This window comes from Temnothorax americanus, unplaced genomic scaffold (assembly GCF_048541705.1).
Source record: "Temnothorax americanus isolate GAGA-0224 unplaced genomic scaffold, ASM4854170v1 Scaffold18, whole genome shotgun sequence".
NCBI lineage: Eukaryota > Metazoa > Arthropoda > Insecta > Hymenoptera > Formicidae > Temnothorax > Temnothorax americanus.
The window spans coordinates 550,002-568,251 of NW_027509318.1; the positions used below are offsets into that span (position 1 = coordinate 550,002).

Below are 18,250 nucleotides of genomic sequence, written 5' to 3' on the forward strand. Positions count from 1 at the left end.
CGCGTCCCTAAATGCAGACCTTCCGAGATGCATTTCGTCATGCGTAGGTTCTTTCACCGTGCAATGATGTCCCCTTTCAATTACATCCGCTAATATTCCGGACCTTGGTGTATGTATTTTACAAAAGATATAACATTGAGAGAAGAGCATTGTAACTTATTTATTATAGTTTAATAGACATGTTTCCAAGGACAAAATTTAAAATAAATTTCAATGTTGCGAATGTTGCATTTTTGTATAAATTTTACTTTGAAATAAAAGAGAAATGTTAGAAAAAGATGAGAAATATAGTTTCACCCTTCAATATTGTCAAAAAATGTTTCGGAATTGCGTGACATTTTTAAATTTTTGTCTCGTAGGAGAAACGAGTTAGGGTGAGAATGTAGTGAGAGAGAATGCGATTGGTATGCCAAGAAAACTCTAGGGCAATTTAACCGTTGGCAGACAAATAGTGTCAAAAGATCGAACATAACGATATCAAGTATTGTAGATTTGATACATAATCTGAAAATCGTTATATAAAAAAAAGAATTTATATTTAATCATGCTGCGATGTTGAATTATTTTTAATAAATATGACTTTTTGCTGATTATTTAAATGAAAGAACAATTAAAAATATTATATTATTTTATATCTTTGATATCCTCTCGATGATAGCAAAATTTTTATTAACTATCATGTCTTTATACAAAAAAATACGTATGATATTATATTTATTTTATTTTATATGCGCTTTTAAAATCTAATAGTCTTCCAATATCTGTTGACGAGCATTGTAATCGTACGATGTGAATAGCAACAAAATAAAAACTCAATAACTTCACTACCACGCGTAGCCAAAACGATTGGTTTCTGTTTGCGTTTCGGCTATTTTTTTCGCCGATGTCCTTTCGACGGTAACGATATTCTATAACCCGCATACGACACGGTTCACATAATCGGTGAATCGATGAATGCACGACGATTACCGACGCACTTTTCCGTTCAAATTAATTGGACCAATTATCGATGCCGAACAATTATCTGCTGGCGACCAATTAGATCGACAGGATTTGTCGATGACGTGTTGCCTAGCAAAGAATAATTGGAGCTTATACATTGTTGAAAAAAAAAAGAACCAGTAAAAAGTTACTTTAATAGATAATCGGTTTAATAAAAATTTGCAAGATGATTTCGATAAATAATCGTGAATTAAAAAATATATTAATGCCTTGGAGAACATTTTAAGAGTGTTATTTTAACAATAAATAAAAACTTATATTTGACATATTTTATAAAATTACCTTCATTTTTAGTGTAAACTTTTCGACAAAAAAATTATAAAAAATTGTGAAAAATATAAATTGCGATAAATTAACATCGTTGGCTTAAAAAGTATATAAAATATTGAAACATTTTTTTCACGCACACAAAATTTCTTCTTCTTTTTTTTTTAATAAACTATTATATTTTCACAACACCCTGATGTTTAATCACAGTCACTGGTGGGTTCGCTCGTGAAAAACTATGTCTTTAACGTGAGTTCGGTTACTTCTTGGCGATTATCCGCTTGTACGACACAATATGCACCTGTTTACCGGCCCGAAAAAATTGTTAATTTCAGTCTTTCTCGTTGCCGCGGCACTTTGATTTTCGCGGGCGCAAAAAAGGCAGATCGACGAGAAGGTGATAAAGCGGTGATAGCGGGGCGAGCTAACGGGGGAGTGCGGATAGCGCGGGTGCGTCCGCGTTGTAGAGCGAAGGTAATCACACACGGTTAGCACATGTTACCCGGGGGGCAATTCTCGAAAAAGGTCGCGGATCGTTCCGGACGACGTCTTATGAGGGGCGAAGGGGTGCAGGGGTGGAAGAGATCTCGGGGCCCTCCATGGACCAGGGGCTCGAGGGGGGTCAGAGGGATGTCAGAGACGATAGAGGCGGCGCCGGAGGCGGGCCGCAGTTTTTCAGGAGTTTGCGCATGCGGGTACTTTTATTCCCCACCAGAGCGTCACCACCGCCTTGGCGTTCTTAGAAGCTTCTTAGGGTGAGTTTTGTCCCCTGCGAGGCGCCCTCCACCTACCCACCCACTCACACCGCCGCACGGTTGTCGCGGAGGAGTCGGCGGATGCTTCGACTCGTCTGACTCAAAAGGGTTGTATCTACTACCTGCGGCGTTTGCGGACTTTATGACGAGTTTTGAATGGCCTTGTAAGCATTTTTTCGAGGTTACATTTTTGAATGTAACCTTCAGAGCTACATTTATGATTAGTAGAATCGAATGGACCAAATTATTTGGAGGTATGAATTCATAGAATTGTCGTGGTTACAACTTTCTTGTTCGGGTGACGTTTTCTACATGCAAACGATGCGAGGTTCCTAAGGCTGTCTAATGGAGGTAACGAGATTATCGAGAGAAACCAACGGAGTAGCGTTAAGGAGTTTTCGGTCTGGAGGTAGCTGAAATCGGATTAGCAATGAAACGAGTAATCGGTACCGGGGCTTCTCATCAGTCTTTCGCACTATCGGACATTGTGTCTTCATGAGGAGATCTAACACAATGACATTCGACGAAAACACATTTTAAGCTATTTTCAATAGTGCACCGTTATTTTAATGAAATAGGCAACATTTGCAAAAAATGTTCTCAAAATTTCTAAGGGAGTGATATTATAACAAATTAAAATTAGAGAACAGTGACTTTTAATTATTGTTTTTATTTCACTGTGTTCTATTTTGATTATAAAGCTACACCTTATATTTGTTCAGAAAAGTTGCAGAGAAAAGATCTCGAAATACAGTCAAAGTATTCCTTGAAGAATTCTTTCGAATAAGGATTCTCAAAGAATTTATTTCAAGGAAGGAATCCTTTCGGGTCAGTCGTGTCGTGATTTAATTCTCGCGCGTTTCTGTAGGCATCAGCTGTCTGCATCGAGAGGAAAATTGGCGAAGCAGGAGTCCGCGGGGTGCGAGAAATCGGGTTCTTAAGCAAGGGTAGCAACGCGACGAGCATTCAGCGAATGGTGAAAGCCAAGGAAAAGAGAGAGAGAGAGAGCGAGAGAGAAAAGAGAACACGGCAGGAGCTCCGTAACGGAGAAAATAAGAAAGCAAATTACCTAGCAGTCACCTACCCTCGGGGTGAGGTGTCGATATGACATGTAGGGAGAGGGAGAGGGGGACCCACTGGTGGCAACCCCTGGGGTTTATTACAAGGGTGGAATCAAATACACCGGGTGTCAAAAAATGAAATGCCACCCCTACTGCGTTCCTTGCCAACCCCCTTTTTGATGGGAGGATGGGATCATGGTGAGTTACGAAAGAGAGGAAAAGAAAAGCCGTAATAGGGTAAGATCGCCGCTCTTCGCAGATAAAAGATCGCAGATCGTTTTTTCCTTCGATGTCCGATGTGCTTCAGATATTTAATTAGATATTAAACAAGACAACTCTCATTCTCCATATTTTTCTATATTTTGCTCTTATGTTGCAACACCATAGTTATCTACTTATATAATATATTGAAATTAAAATTTTTTTTCTACGTATCTTGCTCCTCCATAAATTTTTGTTTTATATAAATGTGTTATATAGGATCGTGACTTTAGTTGAACGATTGCTTTCCTTCGTGAAACAATCTCGAAGGGGTGGCACGAACCCGATGCGACATAGTCACCCCATTTGCCAGCTTCGCGCTCCTGTTTGTTTCGTAATCTTTAAGATCGGAAGGGTTCGAAGTATTCATGGTGATGTGAAAATATTGTCAAACTTGATCTTGTTGAATTTTTAACAATTTGGCATCAATGACATTTATTATTTTTCTTTCTTGTCATTGTTGATTTATTATCTTGGCGATAGTAATAAATAATAAAATAGTTTTATTTGTATAATTTTTTATATAATATTGCGATTATAGTTTCTTCAATTTGGACGATATATTTTCCGCTCGCAACGGAACTTCTTACAGAAACTGCCTTCAGAGGGAGAAGAAACGAGTAGTGATTAAATATTATGACCGGCTCAGTCTTCCGCGACGCGACGCCTGTGGGAGACGTTACTTAGCGTAATTAAAGGATCTCTTTGCCGAATATCTATGAGACAAACCGCGTGCCAATGAAAATCTCTTTCTTAAATCGTGTCTTAAATCATAATTAACAATAAGACAAGGTCGAATATTGCACAAGCTTTTAGAAATTATATTACTGAATTGACGATCACACCGATCATACATAAATACATGTGTGTGATAAATATTTCTTTTTATTAATTTTATTTTCATTATATGCTAAATATATCTACGGTTCATTTTTAATAGTTACAATATAATGACGCGTAGACATTTGCTACTAAATCTTGAAGTAGCAGATGTCTCAAGCAAGACGGTTGTCTAGGATGATGTATGATGAAAATGTCTTGTAACTATCAAGTAATGTCTTGTCGGGTGCAAGTACGAGGAAACGACGAGGGTCCGTTAGCAGCGTCGCGAGATGACTCGTTGTCCGAAGGGTGAGCGTGCCGCGTGTTCCGCCACTTTCAACACGCTATCTTCTAACTTCTTCATCGTTTCCAAGCAACCTTTGTAGCATAGTTACATAAAATTTTCCATTTTCACGAAAAATTAATTGATATGATTTATATATGATTTGCATTATGTATGCTTTATATATTTTGCATCTTAAACTCTTTTATTTTATTGCATGTACGGGTAATCACATGCAAACGAATAAGAATTTATTTATACCTACAAATTTTGTAGCATTGATTATAAAAGATAAATAATGTACAAAGATTATCACAATTGAAATTTAATACTAAATTTATAATAATTTTAAAAATCATATTATTGCATATAAGTATCGACCGCAGACGGCGGGTTATAGCTGCTCGAGAAACAGAATCTCCTTAATCAGGATAGTTTCGTTATTCTGCCCTTCGCAATCGTCATCGCGTCTGACCAAGAACAACCCTAGAGAGCTAGCGGAGGCTGTCCCAGGGTCATTTCCATTTGCCCCTTGCAAAGTGGAATCATTTCCCAAGAGTCTACGTTCCCCCGACCTTCGGGTTCTCGTGGCACAGCTGTGTTGGCCAGTAGTTCCCTTTTCCTTTCATTCAATCGATGAAGCTAGCCCAGTCATAAGGATCGATCATCGATTTTAGTTCTTTTATTTATGAATTATTTTCATCAATTGACATTTGTAATAAACAGAGAACCTACATGAGTAAATCCAGATATCTTATCGATATCGTATAGATTTAAAAGCTGTCGTATAAAGCTTTACTTCCTTACAATCTCTATTCTGGTTTATGCTCCGGTGGTTTCATCAAAGGCAGGCTTCCACCCGGAACTAACTACTAATGCAGCAATCTTTCTTAAGATCTTGTGTAGCCAACTTATGATCACGCAATTTACATGGAAATGGAAACGTAACGTTTGTTAATTTACCGGGTTATCCATTTGAACCTCGCATAAAGAGCCCCGCATAATTCTGCGTTCCACGAAAATTATATCTCATGATTTGACATATAAAACCGTGTTTCATCATACTCGTGAAATTTTCAACGTTGGAAAACCAAAATGGGTATTGAACGAAGAAATTCAATAGTCAAGAAATTCTCTCAAGTTCTCGGCTAGTTTCGGATAACATGGTCGTACGCTCGTGACAGTTTATCAAATTGCAAGGCTGCCCTCGGTACCCGTAAAGGGATGTAAGGGTCGTAACGTGGAACGAGGTTTGAGGGGGTAGCTTATTAGAGCCGCGACAGCGACCCCGACTCCACCTTGAAACCTCCGGCCAACCGCCGCCCTGCCAGAGTCTTACCACCTTGCTTCCTTCCATCTATCCTTTCCTACCACCTGTCTTCGACGCTCCTTACACCCCCTTTCGTCGCGATCTTCTCATCTTACCAGTTCACGACCGTATAGTTCAAACACCATGAAAAAGATGGTCCGACATAAAGGGTCGCATGGGACTAAAATACTTGGTGTTCCTCTTTAATCTTCAAAGAGATCGAACTACGAGGGCCGTCTTCTAAGTGATCGGAAGGCGGCGTATATTTACGCATATGTATTTATTTACGTATATGTTGACGTATCACAAATATCTAGTTCTGACTGAGAGAACTTCAATGTCAGTCTTCTGAATGACAACGAGGGATATACGCATATATCGATGCGCGATCCCGAGGGATATGTAGTTTCTTACGCAAGAACAGAACCGCACACAGTCTGATTTCAAAAGACGCAGAGCTTCCTGCTTTTCTCTGGAGGATAGTTTTAAAATTCAACCCCATGCGAAGGACTAGGGGGATGTGTGTTACACGGCACTCATATCAATCCCGAAGATCGATATGAAGCTGTGATAGTTCGTGGCGTGGGGTGGGAGATATATATATTGGTTTCTAATATATTTTTTAATTATATCGCGCGATAAAAACGATATTGCCATTCTAAAATAATTACATTTATTAAGTATTATAGTTTTATAATCTCACTAATGCTAGAATGAAATATAACAAACGCTCTGCTTTTATCTTCTACGTAACATGAAAACATGTGATTGAAATACTAGCGATTCAGATCAATGTAGTTATCCGGAGTCAAATTGACAACTTAATTCTTTTCACGAAACGTTTTTATTTCCCTGTTTTCCAATTAATCACCTCTATGCACGACAAAATCATGGATTCTAGGTTACGTTCGGATGCATGTTGTGCATATCAGAAGCGGCTGGCCACGTCGCGCTAATCGTATCGATCGAGCACTCTTAATCCATTAATGAACTTCCCAGGCTCGTTTTACCCTGGGTATCCGGGCTTTTCGCAGGCGCCGTCTGTATCTGTTACATCCCGCCGTTAAGTGTGTGTACGTGTATGTGAGAGTATGCGCCTTTACTTCACGTACGGTCATTGACAAAAGTTTAAATTAAAATTGCTTCAATTACTTTGATTTGTGGCTCTCTCTCTCTCTGCGTAGATAATTTTTAATATATATCTCAATACATATTTTTACATCTTTATTATATAGTACCACAGTAAAGAGAAATCGATTAATCATATGTAATGCGTTATTATTTAAAATATATTAAATGTTCATAAATGTTAAGAGACACAAGATTAATTTTTAAATGTACTTATATCTTTATTTGTACATTTCGCAAATTAAACTGCTTATTTTTATGTATTTTATTCTAGAAATGTTTTCGACGCGGCGATTATCGGCACTTTTGACTACGACTCTACAAGCGTGCGTATGTATGTATTTGTATAATGCGACACTTTACAGACTCTTGTTGGTTGACAGTGATTTTCCATGGGATACAAAACTGTCGTTAGACCCTTTTGCGAAAAGGTCTGTCTCCAACCCTCGTACGCAGTTCACCTAAAACTTTTCCTACGAACCGCACACGAGGGTGTAACGCTGTATATCGAAGGGTTAGAAATTTCTCATTGCTCCTCCGTCTGTTGTGTCTTTCTTCCATTCACGTCTGGCACTTTGCTAAAATTTAGCATTTCTTTCTTCTTGAACAATGATAATAAGTAATCAGATATTAATTGTAGCACACTTTAAGCACAAAGTAAAGCAAACATCACGCTCCTCACAAGATCACATTTTTCTGACGATGATTGACAATATAAACTAAAATTTAAAAAATATATATATATTCTTGGCAGTTTTTTTTGGCATCTTCTATATGCAAAACTATAAAAGTCGCTCCAAATTCCTTTTACAGAACCACCAAACAAGCGATGAGTCTCTTATACGCCGCCTTCATCCGACAACAAATTCCTCAAATATTTATCTGTCTTGCACCCTCGAATCCCTCTAGTACGTCGCCCCAAACGCCACTTCCGTTTCGCACTCGGCGAATGTGTCAATTCTGACGCCTATCGACATATGACAAACACCCTTCTCGTCTCCCGCTAGTTGTCGTCTTGTCGTTTCTGACATCCCTGACAATCGGGACAAAAGAACGATGAGAAAGGGAGAAAGATTGAGGGCGAAGATACGACGATTTCGACATTTTTTCAAAGATCCATTTATGATTTAATTTTTAGAATTAAGTTTGATAATACAGTTTTCTTAAAAATCAATCAACCAGTATTTCGACACATTTCAATATACATGTTAATCTTATGTAGTTATAGACAACTAGATGATACAAGAGTATACGCATAAAAAAATATTTTAACCGCAAAGTAGGCAAAAGAAATCCTATTTATCTTCTATACCAGATAGAGGAATCTTCGTCGATTAGATCGTATGTTCGTGACATGTCTCGCGCGCCGGCTGTGTGCAATTAATTTATTTTTTCCCGCCCGAGCGTTAATTGTTAAACTTAGATGGGCGGTCGTCGACGATTCCGCAGTTAGACTACGAGATCGAAAGAAGAAGATGGCGAGCTATTAAGAAGAGAGAAGAGAAGAGACAAGGATGCGACCGGACGTCCAATGTGAATGGGACGAAGAAAGACGAAGAAGGATGATCGCCGCGTACGAAAGACGATGGCAACGACGGCGGAGAAGAGTCGGAGGAGGGTTGCTGCTAGGCCGGCGCGGCGCGGTGCGGCGGCAGACCGAGACGACGAGAGAATCGAGAAGTTCCGAAGGGAGGCGGGAAGCCAAGACACGGGGCGCGACGCGACGGATAGATTGGGTTACTGAGATAATTAGAACGATGAGCGATGCACGCTTCGTTGAACGATTCTTTTTAGCCGGCCGGCGGTCGGGTTCATGTTTTCGAGAGCGAAGCGATAAAGGAACAAAAGTGCCCACTGAGGGAAGATACGATCGCTGAGCGTGTTATTGCCCTGGAATCAAGACCAGGGAGCACGGCGTATTTCCTCGTCGATAAGTCTCAACAACGGAGATATTACGGCACCCTAGTGACATATTTTTATGCGCCGCAGCTACGACGTTGTGCGATTGGTCGTTGAAGTCGGCGCCCCGTGAGATCGCTTGACCGGAAATGTGTAGCTGTCGTAAAAACTTCCATGGCACATTTGTCCGACCGGAATATTCATCGCGATTCTCCGCGAGGACGATATCCCTCGGCAATCTTCTTCTTCATCGGCAGGATTTTTGGAAACGATCGGCCAGAGATACATACGTCGCAACGCTGTAAGAAGTCTATTATCAGAAGTGAAGATCTGTTTTCGTTTCGACCTCGCATAGTTTTTAGATTACATGCGCTTCTGCGCTCGACGTCGCGCTTGACTTTACTCTATTTGCGTTGAGGGACATCTGAATATTTAATCGGCTCTTCAACCAACCCCGCCTCCTTCGTTCCTCCGCAAACCCCGCTTCTCGTCCGACTCTCAGTCCCAGTTGTGGTGAATTATTTAACGCCTACAGGGAGACCGGTTACCTATACGAACCGACGTGTCAGCGAGATTTTAGTGTATTCTTTGTTTATGTTTCCCTGTCACGTACGATATCAATGACTACGCAACTCTGAGCACCACTGTGTGCCATGAATTGCATCAATATGCAGTAATAATACTTGGAATGGGCCGAACATGTCATAAATTCAATTTATCAAACGCACAGTTGAATGAATGATCAAATTAGGCAGACAATTACTTGGAGAAATAAAGACTGAGGAGAATAAAATAGAATATTATTTTCGTTTTATGCATTCTTTTAACATATATGATTATACATATTTAATATGTTTCACATAATTTTTTATCACGAAGTAAATTTATATTACGATTAAACCAAAATTTATAATTATGAGAGAATGCAAAAATGATGATTCTATTCTGTATTTCGATATTAACTGAAGAGAAAAGTTGAGCTTGAAAATTCTGTCAGCGCGTATTTTTATCTCATTCACGTGCATAGAAATGCTAAAATATTCTGGGCCAAATAAGCCGAAGACGAGGTGGGAAGATATTTGCAGACGTTTCCCAGTTCCCCTTGTTGAAACCAAATCGGTAAACGCACACGGCGATTGTTCGACAAATAGAGGTCGGGAGTAAATAATGTGCAAATACAATTTCTGCTGTGTATCGAAAGACGTAGTCTTCAGCTATGCGTGTATTTTATTCAGTTATGCTTGTGTTTGATAGGGAAATCAAAGTACGATATTTCCACGATATAGAAATTTCATTATTGAATTAAATTTTTAGACATGTTTAAGTATGTATATATTTTTGTTTACAATATAAAATGTTGCTTGAATATATAATAGTTCATAATGAGTTCGAACGTAGCGCTTCTCGTGGAGGATGACGGTACTATGTAGGCAACCATATTCGAACGTGTATTGCTTAGCGAAATATCTTATTTTTCTTCTATTGGTAACGCTTTTTCTCTAAATTATTTTTTTATTATTGCGAGAAAACATGATAGAGATTGCATACTCAAATTATCTAATATAGCAGCAACTTTGCGAGAAAGACGTTATAGCGATTTTTTTCTGCCCGATTTATATTATTCAAATATGTCTTGATCGTGGACGTTACCTTCCACATCACTATCTTCCTTTTCATTTTCATTCTTTGAATTTTTATCTTTCTAAACCTATTTTTACCTCAAATTACTGGCAAGACGATTTAAAAAACATATTATACATATATATAAATTAACTACATATATTATTATGCACATATATGTACATACAGTTATATTTTACACTACGCTTCAATAATGTATCATGTGAAGATTAGATATGATCTTAAGTAGAGTGCGCTAGGCTGCATTTCTCTGTTCGTTCTTTGTTGTACCAGAGAGAAACCTGAGAGAGGCCATCCCTTTGTTCTTACCGAGAACGCATTTTCCGGTGTGTCTTCTGAGAAAGTGCGACTCAACTACGTCGTTTGGCTCGGTGACTGTACATGGTTCGCGTCCGTGCTAATGGTTCGTGTTCGGTGGATGGCCGGTGGATTAAACGCAGACCGGTGGATGGCTGGTAGGTGGCTCAGGTTTCTCTGGTTGTACGGAATAGCTTCGAATTATGAACGTAAATGCTCAAATGATAAGTGCGAGAATAAACTGTCATCTATCTTAAAATGACGCCGTCACAATGTTGAATACGTCATGCACCATGCACCATCTTAATCTGATAAGCAGATGGTCATGTCTGATTTCAACGATTTAACGGATTCAAGGAGATAACGTAACGACCTAATCGTAACCGTGGCGCAAAAGCAGATTCGATTTTAGTGTTTGTTGGGTTGAATACAGTAACTCTATAATGGCGGAGGGGCCGGAATTAAGTTTCTTCGATTTACGAACGGTACACGATCATTTTGATCAAGCTCTCGTGGAAAATGATGATGTCGATCTAAAAGCATACTTAGAGGCCTACAATGAACTATACAAGTAAGTTAAATCGCTGATTTGTGTTTCATTATCTAACATAACCTTGCTATATCGTGTATATGGATTTCAAATGATTAGGTTTTTTGACTTATTACGGTTGACATTTGACAGCTAATCTACGACATCTTTGCGACATATCAAAGTGAAATAAATAATTAAAAGCAAATAACCGCGTTATACTAAGTAATTATTTACATTACTGCATTAAAAATATTTGTTACATTATGTGTTATCTTAATATATGAATTACATATATTGTCTTTATCTTTTGTTTGCCTCGTTAACTCAGCAGAATAATTGTTATCTTTTATTAGTCTGTATTAGATTTGAGATTACATCTATATAAGATATTTGTGTTTCGTAACATGCTACGTGCACACACAGATTTTTTCAGCTGATGGGCAGTGTCTTCAGCTTTGTCTCTTCTGATCTGAAGCAAAAGATAGACGTCTTGACTGACTTGATAAATAAAAACACTCAGAACTATACGACTATTAAATCTATGATTGAATATGAGAGAGAAAACAAACTTTTAGAGAAAGCCGATTTTGTCAATGGCTCACGTACTTTATTGCGACTACACAGAGGTTTAGGTACCTACTACATCGTTATCCCTTGATACTATTTAGAAATTTGCAGCCTGTCTTATGTTGTTTGGTCTTCTAGATTTTATTAGAGAATTTTTACAACAATTGAATGATCTCACAGACATTGATAAAACAGTTTGTTGTTGTCAAGACGCATATAACAAAACCCTGGCCAAGCATCATTCATGGGTGATCAGAAAAGCTGCAATAGTTGCGATGTACACTATGCCTACTAGAGAGGCTTTATTCAAAAAGGTAACCAGGTTAACTTATCTTACGGGTAATTTCTTGAATGATTTATTTCACTTGCACTCTCAGGTTTGCGGTGAAAATGTTCAGCGGAACATAGACGTTTTGCCCAAAATGTTGGAGGTGACTGCCGACGTGTTCAACCGCACTGACAGCATTTACAAAACTTACCAATTGCACACTCTACCGTAAGCGATCACAGCAAATAAAAACAATATTTTATCTGATACTTTTGAGTTTATGAAGCACGGCACGTGGCATTCCACATATTCGAGATATTGTGATATTACTGCATTACGATATTATCAATTGTATAGTTAGTTTTGAATAAATAAGTATGCTTATTTTTGGGAATATGTATTGCTTTATAATCGATATATGTACAATTATTATGCTGACAACGTACAAATAATGGCACAAGCGTACAATAAGTATATCACTTATGTAATGTGACCTTGTCAATTTAACTTAGTATGTGTTATTGCGCTCGAAATTTATTTTACTAGGTTTAAGCATCGTTTCCGGTCAGACTCGATCTTGTGTGTGTGCTATTTATAAACTATATTTCGATGTTGTATAAAAACTTATTACTGATAAAAAGAATATAATACAATTTATTTATCTCTCCTTTTACTTTTTTTATCGTTAGTATCTGCAATATTATTTGCTTACAATTACTTCGCAAGAGCAATTCTTTGCGTACTGCTATTTCTTCTCAAAGTGAAAGATTTTAAAGATGAGATCAAAATATGAATCTTAATGCGATTATGTATATATCACTGTGATGCAATTTCCTAATTTTAATGTATATATGTATGTACACTGACCGGCAGAAATGCCGGTAGAGTGTACCTTTTCAAATTATATCTAACGAAGTGTTAGTGTCGTTAAAGTGACATTTGGTATTGTCGTTGTAATGTTAGCGGAAGATAATGAAGCGTCATCGATTAACATACCTGAAATAATAAAATAAAATTCGATAATGCGTAATATTCGGTGCAACTTAAGGGAAGCGGTATACAGTCATAAAATCAAATCGGGATTTCAACTTTACCGGCGACACTAGCTGTGAGAAAACAGACGGCGCTACCAGCAACAAAGGCTCGCACAACGACGTTCGTTACTTGCTCTTTCTTTTCTGGCGCCAAAGACGAAAAAACTCCGACCTGAATGCCAATTGATCCTGGATTCGCGAAACCGCAGATCGCGAATGTGGCTATTGCTTCCGATCTTCCGTATAATCGGCCCTGCTCCTTGAATTCGCCCATCCTTTGGTATGCGACTAACTCATTGACCACTGTCTTCAAACCTATCAACGTCCCCACAACTTCGCAATCTTCCCAAGGAACGCCCATCATCCAACTTAGTGGCATAAAAACTTTCGCCAATATGATCTGCAAAACTACAATTCTAAAATCTGACCAAAAGAATATATTTTTAGATGATGGAAAAATCAGCGTCGAAAAATTATTTTACCTCGAGACTTAATTCGTCTAAACCAACCAGACCACCGAACCAAGAGAGAATTCCATTTAAAAATGCAACGAAGGATACAAAAGCTACAATATTTGCGATTATGCCCAAAACGATTGGGAGTGCTGCTAATGCACCATTCGTTGCGGCATCCAAAATACCAGTGTCCGATCTAATTGTAAAAGTAATTGTAATTGTAAAAGTTTTAATAACAGCCATTATATTAATTGTATGATTAATGATTGGATGATGATCGATAAATAATAAATGATTTATAAAGCACTTACGACTTTTCAAGTTTTATATTTTCGGATTTCGTGAGACTTTGCTCAGTTTCTGGATAAAATAGTTTGGAATAGGCTAAAGAAGTCGGTGCAGACATTATGGAAGCGGTTATTAAATGAACCGGTTTAGCACCAAATGCTATATAAGCGGCCAATACCGTACCTGCAAATACGGGTGGGAAAATACAATTATAAATTAAAATTTAAAATGCTATCAGTGACTTATGCTTATGAAACGTGTGCGACAAACCAGAAACCGTAGAAAATCCTGAGCTCAATATAGCATGTAGTTCTGAAGAAGTCAATTGATTGATATATTGTTTAATCAGAAGGGGGGATTCGGACTAAAAGACAAAATAAGTTAGCAGCTTTAAACTGGAATTAAAAATATTATGTGAGAATACAAACGACTTAATTTTAAATTATTTAAAAAATGTTATAATATTATACCATTCCAATGAAAGGGTTAGCAACGGCAGATAATGACTCACACAGCGTTGTACCCATTATGCTTTGCAAAATCCATCCTAATTTCACGATAATCCATTGCATTGTACCGAGATAGCACATAATTTGTACCACGAAGCTGAAGAAAAAAATCACAGGCAGTACCTAGTGAACGAATTTATACCAATAGTAGTAGTAGTTTGCAACAATACAAAATTAAAAATTAAACAAAAGCAATTATAAAGATAAACGAAGCAATGAAAAAATTTCCTAATAATAAAATTAATTATTTTATATTTCTAAATACACGCAATAATGCAAATTAACTAACGGCAAAAGCGAAGACTCCTTTGTCAACTATTTCCTTTGAGAATACAAAGTTGGCGCCAGCTTTAGCATAATCCAAGAAAGTGACCACTTTGCCAGATACACAGTCGAAAATGCTATGACCAACAGGCCATCGAAGCATAATAAGTCCAAATATAAATTGTAAAATCAAGCCCCAAACGACAGGTTTCCAATCGATCTGCATACATTTAACAAAATTATTAAAATAATTAGAAGCTACAAAAAAATAAAAAAGGAACTATTTCACATTTTATTAAAAAGATTTAAGTTATTTTATATTTGTATTTCGATTTTTTCTTTTCTCTTCTAAAAAGTAGAATACCTTGCTGAGGAATAGAATACTGAATTATATGAATATGTGTGTGTGTGTGTGACGTATACTACACACACACACACACACAAAATTTATAAACAAGAGATCTGCGTGCATTAAGTACATTAGACGATTTAATGAAGTGGGTTAATTCCAGCGGAATTGGCGACGCGTCTATCCACATGCCTTCAGCAATTTTCTCCGACACCACTCGTGTATGTGTCATAATAATTGGAACGCGTTCGAGCCGATGCGACAGATGGGAATAATTATTACAGTAAAATATAAAATCCACGAATCAATTATTCTCTCGTAGATTTGCTTCAAGCAATAGCGAGAAGAAATCCATTTTCTATCAATGTAATAATTGATAGATATGATCGGAGTCGGAGATTTATATAACTACATGACTTAAGCTTCAAGATACAATCTACTTGCCTGTCCCGGATGTTTGGAGAACATCCAACCTAATCCTAATATGACGATGACACAGAGAATACTAGTTAGCCTGTATCTTGATCCTGCGGTATCGATGATAAGAAAAGTAATGATGGCTATTAGTATAATTAAATAAAGAGTCGTCACTCCGATGCGCGTCCCATATCTAAAAATTTTCATGTCAGTATAAAAATAATTTCTATATATTATATCGGATCAAATAATATTAATTTCTTACTTGGTATTTCGCAAGCGCTCCAAGGAATTCGTTGCTGGCTGACAGCATTGTAAGATGTACTTCCAAAAATATCGTTTTACAATCAAAAAATAAAATAAGCCAAAATAAGTTAGTCCTGCAAGTATGAGTAGTAAACCGTAGCCTTTACACCATTGAAAATCGCAATCTTTTTCTAAAATAAAAACGTATCGTTATGTCAAAATTCGCTATGTAAATTTAACTATAATATTTTATCAATTAATTAATCAAAATTAAATTTTGCTGAAACAAATTAATATACTCACGATTATTTTTCCAATATATACCAGCATAGATTACATAGGCTATGACAAGAAGGTTTAAAATTGTTAAACCAAAAGTCTTAAAAACCCTTCGATGTTTTGAAAGATAAGCATTGATCGCATTGCTGGTAGTCGCCCAAGGCTTCTTTGCTTTACGATAAGAATTAGTATTCTGTGAAAATAACATAACTATATGCTAATATTGCTTTGGATTATTCTTATATTTACTATGCAAAATTTTGAACGGCAGTAATGTAAAGTTTCTACGTCCTGTTTATTTTAATTTCTAATAACGTTGCATTAGTAGTATTACTTATTTAACTGTATAGCAAATTATATATTCTGCGTTTTGTCCATGTAAATTATCTTCAATTATTTACGCGCAGAAATACGTTAGAAACTATAATTGGGTGATTGAGCACTTATTCGAGCAAGTTTTTTTCCGTTATGATGATAAATAGAAAATATGCTTACCTGATGCATAGGTTCACTTTCCCGGCGACCATCTTCTAATATATCTAATCGATTGTCCTATTGATCGAAAGTATAACAAATATATTCTTGACAATAAAAAATTCTTGAATATGAACAATAAAAAATATATTCTTGAATATTTAGAAAATCTTACTGATTACGTTTTATGAAAATTATTTGGTAAAAATTATTGATAGTAAAAGAGAAATTACTTCAAATGCCAGGTTTACTCTTCCAGACATGTCACTTGCTTTTCACCACACTTTATTAAAATATGTGTATACATGTAGTTTCTTTTCAATGCTCTTTTCGCTATACTGACACAAAATGAAAGAATGTGTTTCGCGACATGCGAGGGAATCATAATTCTCGTATACTTTGTAATCTCATTGAAGTCGCACCAATAGATAACGTTGATAACAGGACGTTGCAAAACCTTGACCGTAGTTTGAATGTAGGTAATCGGCACACACTATTGTAATTTTCATGTATTAAATAATACAAAGTAATATAGTTTGATTAATTATCTGAAAATTTTTTCAAATTGATCCTTGTTAAATCGCTTTTCTAACTTGTAAACTGATAAAACTTTTGATAATAATTTTATCACAATTTTTAATATCAATTAATCAGATTATCTGCTTCCGTTGACGTATTGATGTTTTGCGATAAATACTTGAACTGCATTGCACGAAGAAAATTTTTTGACGGCAAATAAAAAACATGTACACTGTAAAAACGTTTGATATTGCTTTTTAACTACGTGCAACATGATAAGACGCCCGAAGAACTACTGAAAATCGGTGACAAGATATAGCCGTTGTGCAAGGCACAACGAGGTACGAGGAATACGAGTGGGGATACTCCCTTCTTACTGTGACATTTTGAATGAAAAAAGATAATGTGAATCCTTTTTTGCAATCGTGAAACTATGATGGATTTTGCTGAGGTACAGAACGTCTCGGATTCATCACATTTCCTTTCACTTATGAATTCTTGTGAGTGATTATCTTGAAACAAGCTTTTTAAACCTTCAACTCTATTTTATTATTATGTACAATATACTTTGAGCATTGTGTGTTATTTACGATACACGAAGATAGAAGAATGCTTGATTGTAAAAGAAAATATATATATGTATATGTATACACATATACTACAAGACTTTTCTTACATATCATTGTAATTATAAATTTCTCATCGCTTGTTGTATTGTATATCTTAAAATATATGTATTTTCTAGATATACCTCTAGTTTATTGGAAATATATCTTTTAAATTAACACTTGAAATATTTTGATGGAAATGACATTTGAATATATTTCCTCTATCTACACCTATCACACAATTTATTAATGGAACCAGTAGGCCTGTTCTGTAATTCTCAATGACAGTTTCGTTGTCTTTATATTGTCATTGTACAGCTTTTTTATCATATACAATATCTGCGCAACATAAATATAACGATAACGAAACTGTCGTTAAGAGTTACAGAATAGGCCTACAGGTCCTTTTCAAATTTATCTCATCGTTAATGACAAACAAATGACAAAGAGCGATTTGTTAGCAATTGATATCAAGAAACGAATAGAAAATATCCAAATGCATTTTGCTTCCTGTCATTCTCGCATGCATACACGTGCCACCATCACACAACGTGTCTTAACGGATCGCTGCGAGGTCCGACGCGTGAAATGCAACCTAAACAGGTACATAAAAATTCCTGCGTCGCCACGACGTATGGCTCAGATGTATGGGCGTGCAGTTGATCGGTATTGCCGATGAATTGGACGAGACGTGGAAACTGGAGAACTAAACCGGA

General features: G+C 36.8%; 2 protein-coding genes across 2 annotated transcripts; one reads left to right on the forward strand and one right to left on the reverse strand.

Moving 5' to 3' along the window:
• Window positions 1–10,718: 10,718 nt before the first annotated feature.
• Window positions 10,719–12,765, forward strand: LOC143896206 (ceramide-1-phosphate transfer protein). Its single transcript, XM_077403864.1, has 4 exons — window positions 10,719–11,296; window positions 11,681–11,889; window positions 11,963–12,138; window positions 12,202–12,765. The coding sequence occupies exons 1-4, from the start codon at window positions 11,169–11,171 to the stop codon at window positions 12,322–12,324; spliced, it is 636 nt and encodes a 211-aa protein (XP_077259990.1). The 5' UTR covers window positions 10,719–11,168; the 3' UTR covers window positions 12,325–12,765.
• Window positions 12,388–17,293, reverse strand: Cnt2 (Concentrative nucleoside transporter 2). The gene is made up of 12 exons (XM_077403862.1): window positions 16,641–17,293; window positions 16,429–16,485; window positions 15,958–16,126; window positions 15,674–15,845; window positions 15,436–15,601; window positions 14,668–14,862; window positions 14,340–14,501; window positions 14,140–14,233; window positions 13,893–14,052; window positions 13,609–13,777; window positions 13,187–13,526; window positions 12,388–13,088 (listed from the first exon to the last, which is right to left on the reverse strand). The coding sequence occupies exons 1-12, from the start codon at window positions 16,668–16,670 to the stop codon at window positions 13,000–13,002; spliced, it is 1,803 nt and encodes a 600-aa protein (XP_077259988.1). The 5' UTR covers window positions 16,671–17,293; the 3' UTR covers window positions 12,388–12,999.
• Window positions 17,294–18,250: the final 957 nt, after the last annotated feature.

What these genes read in the sequence shown, in the direction of transcription:
- LOC143896206 (XM_077403864.1), top strand. Translation starts at nt 11,169, where the DNA reads ATGGCGGAGGGGCCGGAATTAAGTTTCTTCGATTTACGAACGGTACAC. An exon ending in GCCTACAATGAACTATACAA is followed by an intron (nt 11,297 to 11,680) that starts GTAAGTTAAATC and finishes GTGCACACACAG; the next exon opens with ATTTTTTCAGCTGATGGGCA. An exon ending in GCGACTACACAGAGGTTTAG is followed by an intron (nt 11,890 to 11,962) that starts GTACCTACTACA and finishes TTGGTCTTCTAG; the next exon opens with ATTTTATTAGAGAATTTTTA.
- Cnt2 (XM_077403862.1), bottom strand. Translation starts at nt 16,670, where the DNA reads ATGTCTGGAAGAGTAAACCTGGCATTTGAA. An exon ending in GAGCGCTTGCGAAATACCAA is followed by an intron (nt 15,602 to 15,673) that starts GTAAGAAATTAA and finishes GAAAATTTTTAG; the next exon opens with ATATGGGACGCGCATCGGAG. An exon ending in AAGGAGTCTTCGCTTTTGCC is followed by an intron (nt 14,502 to 14,667) that starts GTTAGTTAATTT and finishes TTCGTTCACTAG; the next exon opens with GTACTGCCTGTGATTTTTTT.